The 25,461-nt window shown below is 47.8% G+C and overlaps 1 protein-coding gene across 1 annotated transcript in view; it reads right to left on the bottom strand.

Annotated features, from left to right (window-relative positions):
* Positions 1-22,292, bottom strand: part of LOC111844400 (uncharacterized) — a 166,697-nt gene extending 144,405 nt beyond the window's left edge. Inside the window, exons 1-15 of the mRNA XM_072703050.1 lie at positions 22,202-22,292; positions 18,963-19,098; positions 12,325-12,386; positions 10,540-10,635; positions 10,347-10,424; positions 8,536-8,628; positions 7,602-7,807; positions 7,172-7,371; positions 5,886-5,986; positions 3,779-3,880; positions 3,553-3,690; positions 2,663-2,827; positions 2,453-2,565; positions 2,184-2,352; positions 1,519-1,615 (exon numbers count right to left, since the gene is read on the bottom strand). Of these exons, the coding sequence (XP_072559151.1) occupies positions 1,519-1,615; positions 2,184-2,352; positions 2,453-2,565; positions 2,663-2,827; positions 3,553-3,690; positions 3,779-3,880; positions 5,886-5,986; positions 7,172-7,371; positions 7,602-7,807; positions 8,536-8,628; positions 10,347-10,424; positions 10,540-10,635; positions 12,325-12,386; positions 18,963-19,098 (1,756 nt within the window). The 5' untranslated portion in view covers positions 22,202-22,292. The remainder of the gene's footprint in view (positions 1-1,518; positions 1,616-2,183; positions 2,353-2,452; positions 2,566-2,662; positions 2,828-3,552; positions 3,691-3,778; positions 3,881-5,885; positions 5,987-7,171; positions 7,372-7,601; positions 7,808-8,535; positions 8,629-10,346; positions 10,425-10,539; positions 10,636-12,324; positions 12,387-18,962; positions 19,099-22,201) is intronic.
* Positions 22,293-25,461: the final 3,169 nt, after the last annotated feature.

Below are 25,461 nucleotides of genomic sequence, written 5' to 3'. Positions count from 1 at the left end.
CACTCAGAGCCCGGCCTGTGAGAGGCACATGGCCGGCACTAATCCCAACAGAATCTTGCTGATGGTTTATTGATGCAGAGCCACCAATGGCATGAGGCGTGTTCAGGGCAAAGCCGGCTGGGTGATAAGAGTGAGACATCAGCACCAGACTTAGTGTGTGTGTGTGTGTGTGTGTGTGTGTGTGTAGAAAGCTCACTAAAATTGAATATAATTTCTTCCATTTTTCAAATATTACTATTGTTAAAGGAACATTTCTCCCAAAATAGAATATTATACATAAACACACACACACAGAATTGACATACACAGACACACCACACTGACATACACACAGAGGCACACAGATGGACATAGACACACACATGCATACAGACACACAGAAAGAAGCACATAGACACACACACATAGACACACGCAGACACATACACATAGATACACACTCACATACACACACACACACTCACATACACACAGAAACACACATAGATACACACTCACATACACACACACACTCACATACACACAGAAACACACATAGATACACACTCACATACACACACACACACTCACATACACACAGAAACACACATAGATACACACTCACATACACACACACACACTCACATACACACAGAAACACATAGATACACACTCACATACACACACACACACTCACATACACACAGAAACACACATAGATACACACTCACAGACAAACACACTCACATACATACACAGACATACACAGACACACTCACATACACACACAGACACACACAGACACACACAGACATACACACACAGACATACACAGACACACTCACATACACACACAGACACACACACATACACAGACACACTCACATACACACACAGACACTCACATACACACACAGACACACACAGACATACACAGACACACACACAGACACACACAGACATACACAGAAACACACATAGATACACACTCACAGACAAACACACTCACATACACACACAGACACTCACATACACACACAGACACACACAGACATACACAGACACACACATAGATACACACTCACAGACAAACACACTCACATACATACACAGACATACACATACATACACAGACATACACAGACATACACAGACACACTCACATACACACACAGACATACACATACATACACAGACACACACAGACATACACAGACATACACAGACACACACTCACATACACAGACATACACAGACACACACAGACATACACAAACATACACAGACACACACTCACATACACAGACATACACAGACACACACTCACATACACAGACATACACAGACACACACTCACATACACAGACATACACAGACACACACTCACATACACAGACATACACATACACACACAGACATACACAGACACACACTCACATACACACACAGACATACACATACACACACAGACATACACAGACACACTCACAGACATACACATACACACACAGACATACACAGACACACTCTCCCACTCACCCAGAACTATCCTGCTGGCGTAGCTGCTGGAGATGCTCTTCAGCTGCCGCAGTGCCGTCTCCAGTTGGGAGATCAGGCCCTGCTTTTCCACTGCGCCCTGGGGCAGGCAGACATTGCCATCTTCAGTATTCTGATACCCATTTTTTGTTAACATTGAATTATTTGATTTATGATCCAATCCAGGACTTACAAGTTCAAAAAGCACAAAAGTAATAGGTTGAAATAAAAGCATTACGCTGAAATGCACTGGAAGGAGCAATAATGCCCGAATATGCCCGAAGGACTTTAACAGCGAGGTGTTATTGTGTCTTTTAATAAACAACCTGTACTGACAAGGTAGCGCTAAAGGTAGGCATTATGGTGTTAAACTATTCTGTGCCAACTTTAGTTGCTTTATTCCACTGAGTGACGGAACAGAGCCCTAGCCCCTCCTCCCATCTCCAGAACCTTCCTCACACTAAAGCCTGAACCTCGTCCAACCAGGATCTCTCTCTCCCCTCAAACACTTAATCCTCCCCCAATCAGGATCTCTCTCTCCCCTCAAACACTTAATCCTCCTCCAATTAGAATCTCTCTCCCCTGAACAATTTAACCCTCCTCCAATCATAGTCCCTCCTTTGTCTAAAGTACCAGCCCCTGCATCACTGCTCTCCCTGGCCACTTACATGCCAGTCCTGAAGCAGGACCCTCACGTCCTCCTGGGAGCTGTAGGGCCCAGTCCAGGAGCTCAGCTTCCCCTTTAGCTGGCCCAGTAGCTCCAGAACAGTGTGCTGGCGCTGCTGGTATTCCAGCTGCACCCGGCGGTACTTGCTTGTGACTTGTATGCTGGTGAACCTGTGAAGATTCGTCCCCGAGTTTAGGCCCCTGTGGGCGTAGGGGGCAGCGCCAAAGCCAGGCTGCGGACGCCATGCTTACAGGCTGATTTACCACCTACCGTCTCCTCATCTCATCAAGTTTGTGTACTGGTACCAGAATAGCCCCATACTGGTCAGCATTGCAGAAGGCCTGGAGTATGTGCAGGTGATGATTTATCTGCTTCATGGAGGCCTTGGCAAAGGTCAGACAGAAGAGCGATTAGGGCTCCTGCTGGTTTTATTAATGCTGAAACTTGAGAGGGGGGAACGTGAGAAAGTTGGGATGAAACCTTAAGGAGACCCTGCTTGTCTCTAGCGTTCTTGGCAGCCTGGGCGTGGTCAGTGATGTCATCGCCCTCCTCAGCCAACACTCCTTCCACCTGCTGCAGCCATTGGCTAACTGCATCCAGAGGGGCGGGGAGACCGAGATCTAGCTCCGCCTTACAATGCTCTATCTGAAAGAGGAACCAGTTACTGTATACCAGGGTTACACACACACACACACACACACATATATATATACAGACACACAGACAGGCACAGATTGCCCTGGTACATACACAATCTGACTCAACCATAGATAGCCCTGGATAATGCAATGAACATAAAGTATCAGTCAAATATGGACACATTTACCCATAGAAAGGTTTACTTCTACTATTCTCTACATTCAAGAATAATTATAAAGACACCAATACTACAAGATAAAACACACATGGAATTATGCACTGGTGGGGCAGCTCAATGGGTTGCGATTCAGAAGGTTGTTGGCTCAAATCTCATGGTCGGCAGAGTGATCCCTCCATTGGGTCCTTGAGCAAAGCTCTTAACCCCAATCGCTCCAGGGACTGGCTGACTCTGCTGTCTCCTGTACACCCTGGGATGCTTTTCCAGCCGTCCTGAAGGAGGTCCCTCATATACGCTGAGCACTAACTGGCCGCTTCTCCTTCACTTTCTAGTCAAACTCCTCCAGACGCATTTCTATTATGTGTTAAGGTCAGGTGGCCAGGTCATGTGATACGACTATCACTCTCCTTTGCAGGCGGTTTGGCGTGTCTAAACTTTTGACTGGTACCGTATGACATGCAAACCTATGACTCGGCAGAAAACACTTAAGGGATCAGCACTGCATGGCGGAGGCTGGAGACAGCCAAGCTTCAGGCCTGAGGAAACATCTCACCTTCTCAGCCAGTGCGTTCCAGGCCTTCCTCAGGGCCTGCTGCTCAGCACTGAGCACGGATGTCTGACAGACGGCAGGTAGCAGAGTCAGGACCTGCTGCTGCCTCTCTGTTACAGAGACCACAAACTCCTGGAATGCCTAAGGAGCAGACACACAGGTACTACGTGTTACCACAAGAATTGATCTTGTCTTCTTCAGCTCCCACCAAACCACCCGCACCCCTTACCTGGTATCTCTCTGCATAGCATAAACCCTCAGTAGAAGCCCAGGTGTCCAGCAGCTCCTGGTGGGCTTGCAGGGTCACATCCTGGGCCTGACTGGTTGAGGCCTATGGAAAAGGGGAGTGTCTGAACATGACAGACAGCAGGATCTCCCTATAAGCTGAGAGGAACAGTATATAAATCACACCATCGACACAGACATGGCAACTGGGGCCACAGGCTCTACGGAACAGTGACACAAGTCACGTTTATTCTCGATGTCTTCAAGAGGGCATTAAACGAGGGTAGCAGAGAACTAAGGAGTATCCCACACTGGGACAATTTCAACGAAACAACACCATCAGTATGCAAATACACCCAGCTTATAATGACCGCTCTCCGCAGGCAGTAACCATATAAGTGGTGTTATTCACATTCATTAGCAGTGATTACAGCCAAGACCCTCCGAAGTCAGACTGGGTTGACAGGCCTGCTCCCATTCGCTGCAAGGGCATGTAGAGGGGCGGGCCCATGGGGGGCATCTGAAAATCTGATTAACCCCTAGTGTGTCTTCTCCCCTGTCAGTCACCAATTCCCAACATATCATTTGCCAATGATAATGATGGACACACTGTCTGAATTGTGGCCCCTCTCCTGTGCCCCAGGTCTGCTCGCTCCATGCTGTATATAAGCTCATATATGCTCTTCTGCAGCGTCCTTCCACCATGATATTCTGTAAGCTTAAGAGGCATAAATGTAAGCCGCAGAGCGGAGACGAGGGCAGAGCCCAAGATGGGACCTTTCCAAGGGACAGGACCCTGCACCCACAGGGGAGGGGCCTCTGGAAGAAGGTGGACGGCGTAATTCCCGACACGGGGAAGAAAAATCATCACTGCTTCAAAGAAAGTCAAAAGATATCAGCATTAATCGGCACTCTAATCTTAGAATCACAAATATCATCGTGACCAACCAAAAGCTCCGTAAGTCAGAGGGGGCCAAGGATTTCTGCCAGAAATATTCCAGTCAATACAGGATGAAGGAAAATAAAAAGCCTCTTATCCTCTGTTTATGTCCATGACCACGGTACTGTTTATACCCTACGAAGAGCACTATGCAATTCCCACTAAATATTCCATATGAAAACCAATGTAACCCTATTTAACTTGCTTAGTCTGTCAAATATTCATCCAAATAATAACTAGAAACAAAAATTCATTGCGTTTTTGGTTTTGGCCACATTTTAGAGAGGGTGTTTCCTGCCTTAAGTCATTTACACAAATGTAACCAGTTTGCGTAAAAGATTCTTCTGCCAAATTTGTTTGCTGGATTGTTCTTGTTTTGACATGTAGCCATTGTGTTGTGTTATCCAGAATACTGGGGGCGGGGCAAAGTCATGATGTGCACGTAAGACTGGGGGCGGGGCAAAGTCATCTGTCATTGTGTAAGACTGAGTGTTGTTTTCCCCCAGGAGACACGCTGCAGCTGCACCCCTTTCTGTGATCCAAACCCCGTTCTGCGTCTCCCTTCCTCTTTAATTCAGGTCCCAGCTAAATAGACAAGACAATGGCCATCATGTACACGCACCGGGCAGAGCACAGCCAGCATGCACACGTCCTGATGCCAGGCTTATACACAGGGAGTTCACAAGCAGACACTCCGCTCTTCATTTTCTCTGTCTAATGTAAAGCATTCTGTAGGTTGATAGGTGTTTCTTCTCTGCAATTTAATACTGAAATATAGTCCCACCTTTAGCAGCTATGAGCTTCTCCCTCCTGTGTCACTGCAATCCACACATTTTATGAAAAGAGGTGTCAAAACAGTGCTGGGGGGGGCGGGGGCAAATGTCACAGTGCAGGTGAGTGGCAGGTGAGTGGCGGGTGAATGGCAGGTGAGTGGCGGGTGAGTGGCAGGCACCCCAAGGCTAACGGGGGCTTCTCACAGTGCACCTGGCAGAGGGAGGGGGCAGCCACAGGCAGCAGGGATGGGAGGAGGGTGAAGGCAGCCAAGAGAGAAACCCTGTCCTCAGCCACCAGGGGGCAGCAGAAACAGGAGGCACACAATGGTGCAACTGCTGACGGATGCACGATATAAGTAACTGTGAAGGGAACACCAGCCACCAGGGGGCAGACTCACCATCAGCTCCCCGTCAGTCACAGGCAGCTCTCTGGCGTACTGCAGGAACTGAGCCACATAGGTCATTATGGACTTCTCATCTGGTTCTTTGATATCCACATCTGGAAGTGAACAGTAACTGTCAACAGAAGCGTGGGCGACCTTCAGGTGATGGTGGACACCAGAGCATGTGAGCGGAGCGGAGCGGTGAGAATTTCCGCTCCTCGCTCACGAGGCTGTTGGCTCCGCCCGCTCCTCCGCTCTAATTCGCACTAAGCTGCTCCGCTCAACACCGCTCCTCGCTCCACTAAAATGTCCTTCCGCTCCAGTCAAATCGCTCCACGCTCGCTCCAATTTAAAAGAGGAACAAATAATCTGCATGCCTAACAAATGTCACCTTAAACCGAAGCCTTATGTCATAAAGAAATATGAGCAACGGCAACATTGCCAGTCAGAACAGAAAATATTTATTTTTAAGCAACCTATCGGCAACAACGGACAGGTTTGAAAATGGCATTCCACACAAAAATAGGCTTAAAAATAAAGGAATCAGTGGGTTTAATAGCCTAAAGAATATACAGACACGTTTTAAATTCCTCAATTTTTTTCTGTTGATGAAGCACGTCTCTAAAATAAAATTTTACGTTACGTGAAATAAAAAAAAAATCTTATTAGACCTACTTTGAATGACAAAACGAATTTATTTGATTACCAATATTTACTTTATAGGCTTTTATACTTTAATTTACTTTATAGATTGATATGCTACAACCATATTAAACTTGCACGCGTTTTGCTCTGGCTTCCGCTTGTTCGCGTAGCACACTCATGTTTCTGAGAAAAGTGATTCCAAAGTGAATCTTTACTCACTGAAACAGTTTCACCACATTGTTGTTCTTGCTGTACATTCTTGTCATCTATATGTTTGATAAGAATAGTACACTTGTATGATTTATCAGTTTCCTTTGTGAAATACTTCGCAAATTCCATCTCGGCCAATTTGTGTAATAGTCCTGATAATTGTACAGATGAATTTTGCGTAGATTTGGGCACGCCTCAGAATTGTAGTGTGAGCGGTATCGGAGCGAAATTGGAGCGAGACAAAGCGACCGCTCCAGCCTTAATTAGAAAACCCGCTCCGCGCTCTGACCAAATTCTGCCCGCTCCGCTCCGCTCACATGCTCTGGTGGACACAACCCCCAACAGCCCCAGGCAATGGTGAGTGGCGGATACACCCCCCTGCAGCCCCAGCCAATGGCATACTCTGGTTCTCCATGAGTCCAGCCTGGATGCTCCAACTCACTCACCCCTAGGCTCCAGCAGTCTGGGAATGTGCATCATCTTCTCAGCGATCTGGAATGCCTCCTCCAAGTTCTGCTGGTTAGTTCTGGTGGTGGCCTTGGACAGGTCCACCAGGCCGGGCCGCAGCGCGTGGAGAATGGCCAGGAACGGCACGCCATTCCTCCAGCTGGAGCTGAAGTCCGAAACGCTGATGGCGCAGCCCGCCCTGAGAACGGGGGAGGCTCGTCACACCGGGGACCGGCATGCTCATCCTTAACTGGCTGTCAAGCAGTAGTACCCCGAGGGCATTGACAGCTGGGTACAAGTTACCCAGTTACCCAGTACTGCATCAATCTACCTGCTGAATCCTAGTACGAAGGTCGTACCAGGTGTTACTGTGCTGTCACTGTGTGTGTGTGTGTGTGTGTGTGTGTGTGCGTATGTGACTGTGTGTACCTTTGGCACTGCTCTTGAACCCACAGCAGCAGGGTCTTCTTGGCTGAGACACGGAAGTGCATGTGCAAGGGGAAACCCAGACTGGCCAGGGACTCCGGAGAGGCCTGCCGTGCTCCCAGGGACTCCGGAGAGGCCTGCCGTGCTCCCAGGTACTCTGGAGAGGCCTGCCGTGCTCCCAGGGAAAGTGTACCGGCCAGATCCTCGATCTGGGCGTCCAGAACAGAACACCAGTGAGCAAACACTGGTCAATAGACCAGTCCATCCTGGCTAAACACCCTGCAGTTCCTGTGAATGCAAACTAAAAAATGAGTCACAGACTTGCACATTACAGATGCTGACATCCGCTGAAGTCTGGTCAAAATGGCTCCCTAATTAATACACAGCGCTCTGTTTCTGGTATCAGCCATATCATCACCCTCGGACAAGTGCCTGACTTCTCAGTACTATAACAGTCTGCTCCTAACACCCCATAATGCATTGCAAAACACATAATGCTTAGAAAAAAAACTAATTGCTAATTAATTAGCAATGCTAATCCGTCTGTCTGAAAAATTTCCTAAAGAAAACTCTGGCTACTTTCAAATTGCAGACCGTTTCATGGTATTTCATTCCAGTTTCTGAAACATCCAAATATATCCGTTTTCCTCAAACATAGCTGCTGTGTACCACAGATATTCCAATAGATGGAAATAGTAAAATTTTCATTAAAAGTCATTAAAGTGAAGCAAAGTGTATGGCAGTTATACTGTGATTTATTAAGATTAAGATTCTATATTAACATAGCCAGTGTATTCAGGTATTATGACATCCAGTCCAAGCTCAGAAAAAGAGGAAAAATCCCTTTGATAAAAAAACAAAATTCCTGTAATTCTTATGTCTGCTTAGCATTTTAGCAGAACCCTTAATTGTTCTGGTCCAAGCTAGATGCACTCACATGACAATGCATGATGATGGTCCACACCAGGCCGAGGATGGCGGAGGGTTTCCCATCGATGATGTCAGCAACGCTGAGGTCCAGCAGTCTGATCTGTGTGCAGAGTCGGCCCTGTCAGAGGGACACTGGCTCCGGAGCGCATGACCAGAGCTTATGAAAGCCTGCAGTGCATACAGGCCCTCGCTCCCACCCACGGTCCTTCCCTCACTCAGGCCACCAGACTCCTCCATTCCAATTACAATTTTATAATCTAACTACCTGCAAAAGGCAAGTCGACCAACAACTCCCCCCCACCCCCACCGAATCTTCATTTCTGTTTAACCATTTAGGCCAAATCATAAACACGCTGCCCAATCAGACACACCCTCATCAGCCACACCTACCCCGAGCATCCTTCCCAATCAGACGCATCCTCATCAGCCACACCCACCCTCAGCATCCTGCCCAATCAGGCACACCCTCATCAGCCACGCCTACCCCGAGCATCCTTCCCAATCAGACACACCCTCATCAGCCACGCCTACCCCGAGCATCCTTCCCAATCAGACACACCCTCATCAGCCACGCCCACCCCGAGCATCCTTCCCAATCAGACGCATCCTCATCAGCCACACCCACCCTCAGCATCCTGCCCAATCAGGCACACCCTCATCAGCCACGCCTACCCCGAGCATCCTTCCCAATCAGACGCATCCTCATCAGCCACACCCACCCTCAGCATCCTGCCCAATCAGGCACACCCTCATCAGCCACGCCCACCTCCAGCACATAGCCCAAACATAGGGTGCGTTCGACTTGAGCTTAGGCCTGTCAGCAGCTGACGTGACGTGGAGCGAGATCTGCCGGCGGCTGCAGGGGTGGAGTATAAACTGACTGCAGCCAAGTCGGACAACTTCTACTCCTCGTAGTGTGCGAGACCTGACTGCAATGGCAGCACTGCCAAAAGGGTGTAGATAAATCTATATAAATATCACCTGCATGCACATTAACCAACTCCTGATCCAAACTGTTAGCAGTGGGAATAAAAAACTATTGTGTATAGTGACCCTGTGTAAAAAGACAGCTGCCAGGAAAAAGATCAAATACATGTATTTCAAGGATTCAGAGTTTTAATTGTCATGTACAGAGTACACTGTAATTCTTACTTGAATGCCTTCTTCACAGACTAGACAATTAAACAAATAAAGCAGCGCAACATTACAGTAACTAACAATAAATAAACAACTAACTCACGTGTACTATTAGAACATTTGTTTCATTTATTTAAACTTTATTTTACCAGGTAAATTAACTGAAAACCAGTTCTCACTGCTTTACGTGCTTTTCGGGAGAAATAGCAGATTACGCATCGGAACCGCCTGGGATACAAAGGTCATGCGTGTAACTAAACTCTTCAGCCAATAAGGGCAAAGGTGTGTCGTCACGGAGGTGGTTCCAGTTTGTTCAGCCGGGTGAGAGGTGTTGCACGATCTGTCTTAATTAGTTTTGCTCTCGCGAGGTTTTTGTACCATGTGACATGCTGACGCGTGGTGACATTTTGCAGCGCCGGCTTAATTCGGATGAAAAAAAAACTAACCATGATGCATTGCGTCAGGACCAGAATGCATTGCTTTAAGCCAATGCTGTAAGCTGTTGCATGAAGTCGAACGCACCCATACACACACTCTTCAGCCCCACCCACCCCCAGCATCCTGCCCAATCAGATGCATCCTCATCAGCCCCCAGCATGCTGTCCAGTCAGAGGCACCCTCATTAGCCCCCTCCCCCGCAGAATGGTGCCCTCATAGGCCCCACCCTCCACCAGCACCCACTGATTTATTCTTTAAGTAGGTCAGAGCCCTCTCGATGTCACCCCTGTGCTTGAAGACACCTCCGCCTTTCTCTCGCTTCTGTAATAGAGACAATGGGATACAGGAGTCAGACTTTCAAAGCGTCAAACCCACATCCCTGCGCCGAGCGCCGCGCCTGCCCGGTCCAGCCCCCTCCCCCGCTCTGGGCACTCACCATGCGCTGGCCGCTCAGCACCTCCAGCAGGTCCAGGAGCCGCGACCCATCACAGAGGTCCGAGAAGAGGTCCTGCACCACGGAGGGTGGGCTGCGCTGAGGGGCAGAGGCAGCCAGGGGGCGCTATTACAGGAACTCAACAGACGCTACAGCACGCTATTACAGGAACTCAACAGGCTCTACAGCACGCTATTACAGGAACTCAACAGGCGCTACAGCACGCTATTACAGGAACTCAACAGGTGCTACAGCACGCTATTACAGGAACTCAACAGGCTCTACAGCACGCTATTACAGGAACTCAACAGGTGCTACAGCACGCTATTAAAGTAACTCAACAAGCGCTACAGCACGCTATTACAGGAACTCAACAGGCGCTACAGCACGCTATTACAGGAACTCAACAGGCTCTACAGAACGCTATTACAGGAACTCAACAGGCGCTACAGCACGCTATTACAGGAAATCAACAGGCGCTACAGCACGCTATTACAGGAAATCAACAGGCGCTACAGCACGCTATTACAGGAAATTAAACAGGCGCTACAGCACGCTATTACAGGAACTCAACAGGCGCTACAGCACGCTATTACAGGAACTCAACAGGCTCTACAGCACACTATTACAGGAACTCAACAGGCGCTACAGCACGCTATTACAGGAAATCAACAGGCGCTACAGCACGCTCTTATAGGAACTCAACCCTTAAGGCTCTATTAACTGTAACTGTAAACTGGCTTGTTTCACTTTTGAAGAATATAAAATAAGCACCACAGGCTGAAAGAAAAGTGAGTTAATTCTAATAATTTTTAGACATTATTCTTATTATTATCAGTCTGTCATGCTACAGAACAGTATCACCATCTGTTTATCTGTTTCACAGTGGTCACACTGGTGCTGTTACAGCTGAAAGTGACGTGTATGTTTTTTTTTTTAAAAAGTTCTAGACTGATTAGTACCAGCTTGCAGGTGGGTATGGATCAGCGCCCAGTCAGTACCATTGCCAGGGCCTGGGCCTTGCCCACATGGCTCTCCACCTACATGCCCTGATTTCTGGGATTTAAAAAAACTCCAGCCCCAGGTCAAATACCCATAGGCCTGGTGCCAGCAGAGAGGAGCAAACCCACACACACGTATATTAATATTCATACTTTGGTGGGCATTTGTATTGACACACAGTTTAATGACATTACTGATCCCTACCCACAAATTAACCTTAAATTAAATCTGAAAAACAGAAGCAAACTGCTATCATGCACAGATCAGGACACACGCACCTCAGATTCAGCCCCGAGGAGAGTGACGTGCAGTGACGTGCAGTGACGTGCAGTGACGTGCAACCCAAAGCTTCAGGGCAGCTGACCAAACGCTGAAGTAACCCTGGCTAGCTGAACATAAAGCAGCCTCTACGCTCCATGGACATTTGAGACCCTATGGGAAAAAACTGGTGTGTCTAATGTCAGAAACTGTGTGTGGTAACGGTGACGATTCCTGTCCTGCCCCCCCCCCCCCCCGCTAATGGCCATCCCCCCTGCTAACCACGACCCTCTGCTGACCATTGGCAGTTATGGAAGGCGGATGGGTGTTGCTACAGCGGACTGCGACCTCACACGTGCTAAGTCACTGTGGTTTCTTCGCACGGTTCCAAAGTGGACATGCGTGTGCTGTGATGGGCTATAATCTCTCACACGGTGAGCTTCCAGGTTCAGGAAAATGGATGGATGAGGTACGGACCGCAGCGAGGGCTCTGCCTTTGAGCGTCAGGTGGGCTTCCATTGGACGTACCTTGGACAGCTGAGCATTGATCCAGTTAGTGAAGGTCCTCTTCTGAATCTGATGCAGCTCCACTGTGTAAAAAACAAAAGAACAATAAATACTGTATCCATACCACGGTGGTTTGGTGAGGAATTACAGGTATGAGACAGGAACAGTTACGCTCTGACTTGAAATTTTCAAACAAGATTGAACAAAAGCATCAATCAGCATGCAGAACAGTAGCTAAGTGAACTGGTTTGTGCCCAAAAACATTAAGTTTACCTCCCCGAATGAAGCCTGCTGCTGTACCCTTGAACAAAGCACTTTGACTTTTTTCTCTAGAATTAATCAGAAGTTTTTTTGCCAGCAGTTCGTGTGACAGGTTTGACTGGTGACACATCCTTGGTGACACACTGCACACTGAACACCATTTGTTTGAACCGGTGTCCTTACTCAGAAGGCCCACGGCGAAGCCGCAGAGCAGACTGAAGGACAGCTTCCTCGCCGAGGCACTAACTGGGGTGAGCCTCACACACAACCCCACACACTGCGCCACCACATACTACTCATCACATTTAATGTAAATTAGCACATATTACCTATTTCATTCATGCTTGGGGTGTCACTGACTGAGTCTCATTGTGCTGTTGTGTACAATAACAACAATGAAAACTGATCTGCTCTGAACTGATCTGAACACACCCAGTTGCTGTGTCCTGCGATGGGCTGGTGTCCCATCCTGGGTGGTTCCCTGCATGACCCTGTGTATATAAAATGGATGGATTGGACTGAAGGCTGGTAGAGGGTGTTTCCTCATTTATTGACTCTGCAGGTCTTTTAATTTTTTCCTCCTTAATAAAAATGAAACTAAATTACGATCCCTTGTATAACTTTTCAGTGCCCCCTGGGCTTTCCAGTCCTTCTGATTTTATTTGGCTTCAGTACAGACCAAGAGCCTCAGGTCCCACTTACAGGTAATTACTACTGCATGTGTAATTATAGTTTAATTGCTTTGAGCAATAAATAATCAAAAAGTCACTCTGAACATGTTTATGTTCGGCTCTGCCTAAAGTAACGCTTGCTGTACCAGAACCAACCGCTACAGCAACAACACGACTGCTAAGTAAAAAGAGCAAACAGCCAATTCATCGCTAACAACATTGCAAACCTCCTGCAGGCCTTCCTGGCAGCACACTGCACCGACACACTGCACCGACACACTGCACCGGCACACTGCACCCTCCGCACAGAAGCCAGGAACCCGTTTCAATAGATCTATTAGCTAAAGGAATTTTGAAAACTGTAGGGAAACACAAACTATAGAAGCAGCCAGTCTGCCATCGGCCAGTCACTGAGCAACGAGAGGTTTCTTCAGAGACCGCCTGGGCGTCATGGCGGACACAGGGCCGCACCCTGCCGCTCGCTCACCGCCATCACACTGGACACGCGGCCCCACCATGCCGCTCGCTCACCGCCATCACACTGGACACGCGGCGGCACCCTGCTGCTCACTCACCACCATCACACTGGACACGCGGCGGCACCCTGCCGCTCGCTCACCGCCATCACACTGGACACGGCCAGCTAGCTCTGTAACACCCAGCCTCCATGCTCAAGACGGGCTGCATGAGACTCTGGCCTGAAGCGGATCGCCGCTGTCTTCCTGCGGGCTTCACAGACTGTGGCTCAGGTCACAGTTTAATGGGCCAAAGCAGGATGAGCTCTGAGTGTCTGGTGACTCATCGGGACCAAGGAGACAGCAGTGGAACTGCAGCGCTACCTTAGAAATGTGGTCCCACACACATTCAGCTACATAGTGCTGATCCCGAAGGCTCACCATGTCTCCAGAACACATCCAACCATATTACAAGACTAGCCAGCCCTGGTTCTGGGGGTGACCCTGTCCTCAGAGCCGGTCTAAGCTTGTCCTGAAGGAAACAAGTGCTCACTCACAGCGACTGTAAGGCATCAGAGGCAAGATGTGCCCTGACTCAGCCAAAGAGCTCAGAGTGAGAGTTTTATGAGCGGGGTGGTATCACGAGAGCTGCAGGGGCTTTGGCAGCTGCACAGACACACAACGCAGAGACTCAAAGGAGCTACAAGTCTGAATTTGCTAGTGTTACTCATCGGGGAAACATGAAGGGTTTACACAGCAAGGCAAGCGAGCAACAAAAGTAAAGCTTAGGTATGGGGTGTGCCTCAGTGTGTGTGTGTGTGTGTGTGTGTGTGTGTGTGTGTTTGTGGGTTTTGATTTATCTTTCTCCAACACAAAAGCACTTACTGTTAAACGGGTAACTCCAGAGTGTCATTCCAGCACCTTTAATATTACCTGCAGGGGAATCCCTGCCATGGCGTCAGGCACAAGGCCCCGGGTGGGGAAAGGGATCGTGTGAGCGCGCTCAGACAGGAGCCAATCGCGCAGTGTGACTCAGCACTAAAGCACCAACCTTGCCAGCAAGTTCTGGCCCTTATAGGGACTTTATTCTACTGTCAGCAAGACACTCTGGAGAGAGTGATACCTGAAGTGAAAGAAGAAGGTGAATGCAGAGTGTGACTGGAGAGAAGAGAAAGCAGGTCCTGAGGAGGGCAACGATGACACACTCGCAATCGCTGGACTGCCATCCAAGCACCTGGCAGTCAGCGAAATGCGCTTTAAGCGCTTCAGCCTGGGGTGACTGTGAAAGTTAATATGTGACTTAAACAGCTAAAGCCATGAGTTATGCAAAGGCAGAGCAGGAACAGCACTGAGAGCCGCTGGACCTCAAGGAAAACAGCCATTAATAAAACCAGCCATGAATTCTTTGGGACTTTTCCGGAACGTCTTCACATGACAAAACGGGGAGGCAGCTGTTATGAAGTGTGGCTTGGCAGGCAAAGGTTGACCCAAACTAGCATGAAACCTGAAACCCCAAACGTCCCCACCCCAGGCATGGCGGGGTGGGGGGGCAGCAGGGTCAGCCTCGGTCTGTCAGAGACAAAACAGCCCAGGGCCAACAATGGCATTGTCATTTAGGGGATAAGAAGGTACGATTCCGAGCAAAGCACTGCGCAGCCGTCATCCATGAAACTAGAGGCGTCAGACACAGAAACCTGAAATATTTCAGTAAACAGGCATCTTTTGCCGATGGCTAAAGTTAAAAGTTTCTGATGGAAGAGTGAGCTAAGTGTTAATCCTTGATTAATTTTGGAACCTAGAATCGTGCAGAACTCCATGTTAAAACGGTGTGCTAAGCTCTCACCGACGTTGTTGGAATTACTCCCTTTCCCTGCCTTCATGTGGCTTCTAACTTTTGCTCCCTGATCACGGCACTGACACATGTCATCGGATAAGACTCCCACGGCTTTGCCTGGCCAGAGATAAGGAAAAGCACCCATTACTCTTAAGTTGATACTAAGAAATTAATCGACACTCTTAAACATAAAGAACTGATCTTTGACTGTGATCGAATGTTGTTAATTTAATGATAATGGTCTGTGCAGGTGAGATTACTCATCATGTTGGGATGACTTCATGGGGTTTCTCTTTATGGGTAGCAAACATGCTCATTTAAAGCAAAAATGGTGAAATTACAGGTCTGAGAGAGCGAATGTGATTACTCATGCGCTAAATGGGGACAGACGCGTACGGTCCTGCATGCATGCAGGTCTCACTACCTGCAGAAGAGTGTTGAATGTCAGGGTGTGACAGAACAATACGCCGGAGACCGATGCCATACGGATCAGAACCTGAAATGTAACCTCTAGGAGCAGGTCACACCAGTATATATTTCACAGGGACATGGTGTCAATGGGCAGGGCAAATTCAGGAGATCACCCCCATCATCCGTGGGGGGGGGGGGGATTGCACCCTTCATCCGCCGGGGGGGGGAATCACACCCTTCATTCTCCAGTCTTCTGATTTCTCTCCCAGACATTGTCACATTTCCCCAAATTCAGTGCCTGTTTTGTATCCCTGTGGTTCTGTATTCTATTTCACTGTGTCTCTTAAAGTTCCAGAACTCAAATAGAATCCCTGTTCTGTCCTTTTCCTCTCATGTCATCTGGATCTCTTCTGCGTCTCGTCGGAAGCAAATGGTAGTCAGCCATGTGGGGTTTATATAAAAACAAAAGGAACAAAGTCAGAGTGTCAGTTTCCTGCCACGCAAAGCTGACCACTCCTTTCAAAAGGGATCTGTGCAGCTCCAGAAGATCTGACTTCAGGCAACTGCGTCTTTGTGCAGAGCTCCTGGGGGACCTGCTCAACATCAATGTGCTTTGCACCATGTTTTGATCAAGGTGCGCAAACAGACATGGGCAGGAAACACAGATATAGGGCAGCAAACGCAGACACGGGTTGCTAATGTAAACATGGGCAGCAAATGCAGGCATAGCCTGCATTTATCAGTTATCAAATGGAGATGCAGGTGGCAAAGGCAGACGCAGCCATCAAATGGCTGGAAAATGCAGATACAGTTGTCAAACGCAGACACGGCCGCAATCACAGACACAGTTGTCAAACGCAGACACGGCCGGCACCCGCAGACGCAGGTGGCAAACGCAGATGCAGGCAGTGCCCTAACAAGTTGCTGAGCTTGTCGCCCCAGTGGGCTGGGTTTCGCACCAAGCTGAGGTGTAGCAGGAAACTGTATCCATCTCTATGCACCTTTCAGACACAATGCCGACCTGCTCCACCCCGGCACAGACAGCCGCTAATGGCCAGGTCAGGAACCCGGCGTGTTACCCTAACAGTCGTCAGCAGGCCCCCACCTCAGGTACCATTCACATTCTTACCCAGAGCAGGTGTCTGGTTCTGAACCTCAGTCCCATTCCTGCGCGAGCTGCGCAGTGCTGAGGAGAAAGCAGCAGCTGCACACCAGCCCACGCTGGCTGCAGCCATGCCAAGCTGACACAGCACCAGTTAAAGCCGCACGAAGCGGCACCCGTGCCACCAGCCTGCCTGGAATGTGGTGTTCAAGGTGTGGCAGCCAGGTTCAGCGTGCAGTGCTGGGTCTCCACCTAAACGCTACACACCACTGTCAACTTTGCACTGGAATCTACTGACACTGCATTGTGTACAAGAAAGCACTCGGGCACTGATTCTGCACATGCAAGCCGCACCCTTCACTGATGCACCCCTAAACGAGGAGTGTAACGGTACACGTATTCGCGGGTCTTTCGGTTCGGTTCGCATGTCAGTGTTTGTGTGCTTCCCCTGCGCGACACTCAGAAGGCGGCGGATGCAGCTGCACCACTGTGCACGCAGGGCTGCACCACTGTGCACGCAGGGCTGCACCATTCTGGAAAAAAATGTGAATCGCGATTATTTTGCCTAGAATTGAGATCACGATTCTCTGTAACGTTTTTTTTTTTTCTTAAACGTTTATTGCACTCATTAAACTGCAAAAGGAAATGCAACAAAACATGACTGTGCCAGACATGTGACTGATCCGGGACCAGTATGTCAACTTCTGACAACAGACAGGAAATGCTTAATTGGCCATTTGATTAGTGCAACCAAAACAGCCAAACCAAAAGAGCCAGTGGGGATCTTTTTTGGTACTTCGGTACTTTGGGTGGGACTTGAAAGGCTTTCTTTGTCAAACGGTTATGCAAATGTCATCCTTCGAAATGCAGTTCAACCTCCATCTTGAAAACAGTTGCAAACTCAGAAAACAATGATAAACGAGGTCAAATAAACACATAAATAAATAATTTAAATAATAATGATGGATGCGTGGACAAATGAAGTCACCCAAGCTTTAACTGCGATCTGGAACAGATACAACAAGTTCAGGATAGCATGACAAGATTAGGTATTTTACGATTAATTGTGCAGCCTTAGAAGCATGTGCACATATGTCCGCAATCTCATATATATATTCATTACTGACTCGTATGAGATGACACGTCCTGCTTAATCTGCTCAGCCGGGCCCAGAGCTGACCAGATCGCTCATCGGGCACATGAACAGACGTGAGAGTTTCCGGTGCTGCTTTTCAGTTATGGACAGAGAGAGAGTGGAGGTATGCTCTCCGCCCCGGCACGGCTCCCTACGGCCAGGCAGCAAACGGGGGTCAGGCACCGAGGTGGGATGCTGGGCAGTAAGGGGATGTCAGACTGGTCCCAGTCCCGCTCCAGCTTAGAGCCACGCCCCTCTGTCGGGGGCACAACCAAAGGCTGCTGGAATGGTTAGTGCGTCACACCTCCAGCGGCTGACGGCATCAGGACATGCATCCCAAACACAGACAGGACGAGGCTGGTAGATGTTGAGGAGAGGAGCCTCTGCATGAAGGCAATGCTGCCTTACATAAAAGTATAAACGATCCGAATAAAGCCAGTCAAAACCAGATAGTCTGACTTCCTAGTAAGTCCCAGTAAACAATACAAGAGATTTAGCTACATACTCTCTGTCATCAACTCACAGATAAGACAATGGAATAAAGACCGGAACCTGCAGGACAACCTCCGATACACGAAAGACGGCCAAGACAAAAGACGACGCTTTTTGTGAGGTGGAGCTCATGAGAATCATGGTGCTAAACGCTAACTTCACAAAGTGAAGCTTGTGCTCAGTGAATGTAAGGTGATAGTCCTGGCGGTGACAGGGACAGGGACAGGGACACACTGTCCTTGCGGGCCCTTGGCTGGCAGGCAGTCACACAGACAGGCAGACGGAAGGAGTCACTGACTCTGCTGGAGCGTGTGGACGTCATCGGCATCCGGGGGGCTGGGGGCCGGCTCCTCGTGGGACTCCATCGGGCCGCCGGCCGACGCCATGCTGCCTGGGGGGGGGGGGTTTACGCAGGGCACGGGACCATGGCGCATCTGGGGGGGGGAAGAGGGTGACACTGGGTCACATGGCATTTTCAAAAACACTCAACACATCAGCTGTTTAATGGTATAGCATCTCCCTGTTTTACACACACATTGGCACAGATACCAACTTGCCAGAGACAATTCTAGGATTTTTAAGGGGGTGGCACATGAGGGGCAATAATTGATACAAAACATATCTGTATCAGCGAGTAATAGGGGAGGGGCACTCTGTGGGCTTTCAGCTAGGGCCAGATCCCCTGGGGCCTCGCCCCTAAACACGCCCCCAAACACGCCCCTAAACACATATACATACTAAGAGTATATTTCCCTCCAGTGGGCAGCTAAAGCTCTGGTTCTGCTGACATTTCCTCCTCTGTACACTACAGAAGTGTGGATTTGTGGGCTGCGAGGCTGGGGGAGAGTTTCTCATGAGAAGCTCGGTCTTCGCTGTCACAGGAGGTTAAAGGCTCACCATTCACATTTCCTCATATTTCACTCCTTGAATCAATCAGCAATTAAAATGGGTTTTAAATTCACACGCTGCATCATGGTGGTGCTATGCTCCATCGGATTGTCCAGCTATCGATTTCATCTGGACACAGAGGTATAGAGACTGATACTCACACTGGTACTTAAATTAGACACAAATGAAACAGGTTATAAATCAACCACAACTCAATCCAGGTAGCCTAGAAAAGCCATAGAGAAAGAGGGGAAAGTGCAGAGAGATTCACCGCAAGCTGAGCTGATTGCTTAATGTCACATGACTTCGCTGGGAAGCTCCGCAGATCGGCTCACTTACGTTTTGGATGATGGGAGAAATGAGTCATTAAAGTCCACAGTGCACAGCCTGGGAAAACCTACCGCACATTAACGATTATATTCAGCCCTATGGTCAGACAATACAGTGAATGACAGCTCAACTTAATTCCACCCACCGGGGGATTCTGACTTCTTCTATATAAGACAACTACCCAGAATAATGGCTAAACACAAAATAGTCCTGCTATGAATTTATATCAGATTAACTGCAGTCGTCCTTCTTCTGCAGATCAACGAGAAGGCAGGTCTGACCAAGGCACAATGGAGGTCACATCAAGGGGACAGACAGTACAGGAGGGCCAACGCAGGGACGGCCAACACAGGAACACCAACATGGGGGAGCTAATGAAACATCTAGCTGGACCTGCTGTGGAATCAGCATAAATCTGCCTGCTAGTGCCCGACCTTCACAAATCAGTTTAATGGCCTAATAACAGAACATCTATCTTGCAAACTGGTCAGAGGCTGAAAGCAGAACAGCTCAAGCTGGGAGGGGTGTCACGTAACGCCGTACCATGAATGACTGTGTAAATTAAAGTCATCATTAATAACAGTCATCTATATTGATTTTGGCCATTTAAGTACTGTGTAAGGAGGAGAATCTGGTGACTCGCCTGGACAAATAAAAGCAAAACATTGGAAAATGGCTGCCACGATCCAGGGAGCACAGTTGATGCAGTTTTCACCCTTTTAGTAAACCAAGAAGCCCAACTGCAAATCGAGTTTACAATCAGGACCCAACACAACTGCTCTGCATGTACAGATATGCTGCCATACCTGTAACAAACTGTGTTAGGGTGCATCAGTGTGAGAGGAGACATGTCAGGTTCACCCTCTCATAACTCTATCGAGAACATCTCCTATACAGGCCCGTAGCCAGAAAGAATTTTCATGGGGTGTCCAAGGTCCCCCTCAGTAGATTTTGCTGGCCGGGGGAGGGGGGGGGGGGTCCCTTGGTACATCTGACTGGGGGAGGAGCCATAATTTTACTACCTGGCAACACGCCAGCTCCTATAGATTCAGCAGCTGCCAATCACAGCCCAGGAGCTTTCGGTGGGCGGGGTGACCTGCAGCAATGCAACCTGCTCTCGCACGCACGGGGGGGGGGGGGTCCCCATCGGCATGACGCAGAGCCCCAGGCCTGCTCTCGCACACACTGGGGGGGGGCCCGTGAGCAGGAGAAAACCACTGAATAAACTTGTTATTGATTCTGGGCAGATACTCGGGCCAAGAGTAACTTATCTGTGTAATTAGCCTGGGCATGAAGAAACACAGACTCTCAAAAAGCTGAGGAATTAATCTCAGCTATTACATGATGCTACAAGAGTCCAGCCTTTGTCTCAGGCTTTTGTGACAGAAACCTGAATCCTCAATCACCTGAAAATGCACTCAGGAAACCACGGCTTTACTTGAAAAGGCCCAAGCTTATCCACACTTTACATTTTAATGTCCAATTAATTTACATTTGTCCATTTAATATTAATACAAACTGAATAACTGACATAATTCTTACTATATAAAACATAAAAACAATTTGGTGCAATGGGCAGCACGGATATTTGGTGTCCTTCTCCCTGCCCCCTCCCCTGGCACCACTTTCAGGTTCACAGTGGAACAATCCAAGCCCGGAATTTCATTACTCACCGTGCACACAAACAGACACACACACCTGTCAGCCTGACCTTCTGCGCCTGCGCAGCCAAAGACGCTTGACTGTTAACAGGTATCCTGAACATTAACTCCTGCACCTACTATGGGAATATTCCCGCGTACGTTCACCGCGCCCATAATGACCAGAGCTTCATTTTACTACCTTAAATCTACACATCAATCAATTTGTGCAGTATTTTCGAGTGCTGCAATGTCGAACACCATGATTATAGGTTTATCCAATGAAGCACCATCAATCGCTCTGTCAGAGTGCAGCTACCCACGTGTTACAGTCTAGGGAGCGAAGCGCCCGGCAAACTGAGAAGGTGCATGACATTGACCGTCTACTTTAGTTACGAAACATTTTATAAAGATACAACCACTTTTATCATTTATGTTTGTTAAACGAAACCAAATTTGAAATTATATTTCACTCAAGCTTTGATTTGCCATTTGAAAATAAAGTATTACGTTAAACATGGGAACAAATTAGGTTTGTTCTCAAGCAAAATAGCTGCATATTTCAATTCATTGTTCTTTCATTTTAAATTATGCATGTGTGATGAAGCTCCGAGATAACTAAAGTTTCGAAAGTACGACTGAGTCGGAGTCAGATTTGTTACGCGCACTGTGTACTTACAGAAAACACAGATCCGTGCTTCGCTTTGCCTGCTACTTCTTGTGCGAAGATTTGCGAACGATAATAAACACGAATGTGAGGGAGCGGTGTCGGTGAGCTCCGTTTAGTTACACGGTAATCTCCACCCACCGGCCGGGGTGGCGCATCTACGCCTTCGGGCAAAGAAACAGCGACAGAACAGGGAGTGCAGACCGACACTGACTCGGGTTTAGGGCGAGTGTGACTTTAATGAAAACATATTTTCTAACACACAATATGCAGTGAAATCGGCGCTGCTCCAATGAGTAATCTAATGCACATTACACACCCAGAGGCGCTACATTACGGACTGCACGTGATATTTATTCATATGCATTGTTAACAAGCGCTACATAAGCTGTTGCAATACCGAAACAATTGCAACATTTTAACCGTCAATTTTACCTCACCAAAGCGTGAAATTGCCATAACACGTATCACGCAAGTATTATGTTAAAGAGCCGTCAGTAATAGCGCGTAAATCCTTATGAAACGATGTCGCTTCTAAGGCAGTGGGTCCCATTACTGGGAATAACGGGGCATTTTTGAGTGGACTCGGTATTATGTTTCAGATGAACTCGGTATATTTCAGAAGAATTTAACTAACAATTTAGTCGTTTCTAAAATAAAGAAAAATAAAAGTTAATTCAACACTTTGAACAACACTTGCCTCATTTTTAAGAAACTGGTGTAGATAAAAACCACACGGATGTTTTCCGACACCCACTGCAGACAATGTGTACATGCACTGAATGGCCAGTTTAGTTGGTACACCTGCTAGTTATTGGAGAAAAAATCTCCTCCACAAAGCTAATCAGCTGAATATATGCAGACAGGGTCTAGAGGTTCGGATACTGTGCTTAATTACGTTGTCCGACACGGTGCTATGTAAGCATACCTATAAAATACCCATTTCTGAAGGGTTGTAAGTTGTGTTGTTTATTTGCCACTGCTCAGGTCTGTTTATCTAATCTGACCACGTATTTTCTGTATCTGCTTATTCAGGTAGTGCAACAGAGCTTATCTCAGGAAGCAGGATTAGCTTGTCCCAGTGAATTCACTTTAGTTATTACTTAAGCAGTGTGTTCAGGCCCCTGGGCTTTGGTGTGTGCATATTTTTTTGACAACCGGAGCACTTGAACACTCAAATAAAATTACTCATGCAAAAATAATTATCACTCCGAGCAAAAATAGGTTTCTCTCTCAATAGTGAACTTGTCACCCGTTTGAAGGGATCTGGCAAAGCCGCCTTCACTGAGGCTGGGACAGTATGCATGAGCGAAGCTTCCCCTGAAAAGGGACTGTGCACCTCAGGGCTTGCGCTCTTGGGTCAGTAAGTCCCCCCCCCCTTAAGAACAACGCCTTGCACCTTTAAGCAGTGGTCACATGCTTGCTCTCCACATGCTTTACATAAACAAACACTCACATATCAGGCCTTTGTCTATTGTTGCGCATGACGCAGTTGCCTTTGATTTTGGGGTAATCATCCCGTTACTCGGTCCCTCCTCCATTGGCATGATTCAGGGTCACATGTGACCCTACAAGCAGAGCTGCGGGCAGCCAGCTCCCCTCTCAGTGGTGCTGCACCATAAACACAGAACAGTGTTACCCATAGTAACTCCCCCCAGCCCCCCAACCGCCTGTTTCTAGATTGTTCTGGCTGCTTAAATGTTAGGATAGCTATTTAGTGTGGCACTGTGCATAAACAGCTCTGGGCTTCCACTGCTGTTTATGCTTTACATTCCTTTATGAGCTTATGTTGCTTTTTGGGAATTTACACGCACATTTCCTCTGCATCACCGTCTCGTACGTCTTTTCGGACCCGTGCCCTGTCACGCCAGTCGTTGTGACCACTTTGCCGAGGGTTTGTTCGCAAAAGCACCATTAAAGTCTGCCTGACCCGTGAAGCCACCAGTCGTAAGACCCTTTCTGGAAACGTGACCCAGCCCCATATTTTTGTCCTACATCATTTATGGAATGAACTCCTGATCCACAGAGAAACTTAAGAATGTACTTAATTTTGAATCATGAAAACTCATTTAGATTCTTAGGCTCACTGAATCAAAACAAATGAAATCTTTACATATCTGCCATTTTAGGCACAACAAAGGTAAGCTTTACTCTTGGTCATTTGTGACTGTAATTGCATATTGTACCTTAATTAGTATTATGTAATAGAAAAGCTCTACCATTGATTGATTACGTCTAAGTATCGCTTGTCACGCTCTTCTTTGTACTACTTACTTTCAATAACGCACATTTTTTTAAAACTCCTACATCTGTACATGCAGACCTCCATCTTGACACGAGAGGTCGCTGTTGCACTGTGGAACTAGTTTGGTGTCTCGCAATTGATCTTTTCAGTTCCGGCGCTAAACAGGTGCTATAAATAATATTTTTATTGCTCAGTCTAATTTAAATATTTTTAGACTGCCATGCTTTGCAAATACTGAACTGTGATAGATCCTGAGGTACTGAGCTCCTGAGCTACTCCGGACAGTGTCTAACTCCAAATGTACTGGCCCGCAATCCTCAGCGAAAGCGGAACCTGAATCAGCGCGCGGGCTCGAGCACAGTGAAGCGCTTAAACAGAAACGTTAGTCTCTGTGAAGCGTTAAACAGATACAGTACAGGCTGCAGTACTGGAGATGTATGGAGGTGGAGACAAGGTTCTGAGGAGGTACAGAGAGTTTTAGCTGAACAGAGCAAAAACTCAGCAAAACTTACACCCTAGGGACCAGGAGTTATGGGAGAGAGTCGCTGCGGTAAAATCATGTTCTCACTGCAGCAGTGCTACTCACAAACACATAGAAGTATGGCTGCTCTCGCACATAGGCTCCACACTGCAGCCGTGTCACTCACAGATACTTTCTCACAGCAGATGTACTACTACTACGCAAGTCACTGATACAGCAATGCTGTTGTGTTTTTCATGATGTTTGTGACTGAGCAGAAAAACTGGAAACGCATCTATAGACCTTGTGGGCATTTTAACCTATTTGGCAGACATTTGTATCCAAAGTCGTGTTCTTTTTCAGAGAAAGCCGGGTGAGACAATACCCAGAGCAACTGGGGTTTAAAGGACCAGCAACCTTCTGATCACAGGTGTGTTGTGAGCCTTAGAAAGCTGCCCAGAGCCGAATCAGTCAAAGCGCAGAAGAGATAATAAAGTAAAAGAGCAAACTACACTTATGTTTCTAAATATTACTGACAGGTTACTTTTACAGAAGTAGCCTACAGTC

Source organism: Paramormyrops kingsleyae, chromosome 19 (assembly GCF_048594095.1).
Source record: "Paramormyrops kingsleyae isolate MSU_618 chromosome 19, PKINGS_0.4, whole genome shotgun sequence".
NCBI classification, from domain to species: domain Eukaryota; kingdom Metazoa; phylum Chordata; class Actinopteri; order Osteoglossiformes; family Mormyridae; genus Paramormyrops; species Paramormyrops kingsleyae.
This window is presented reverse-complemented; position numbering and strand designations above follow the sequence as displayed.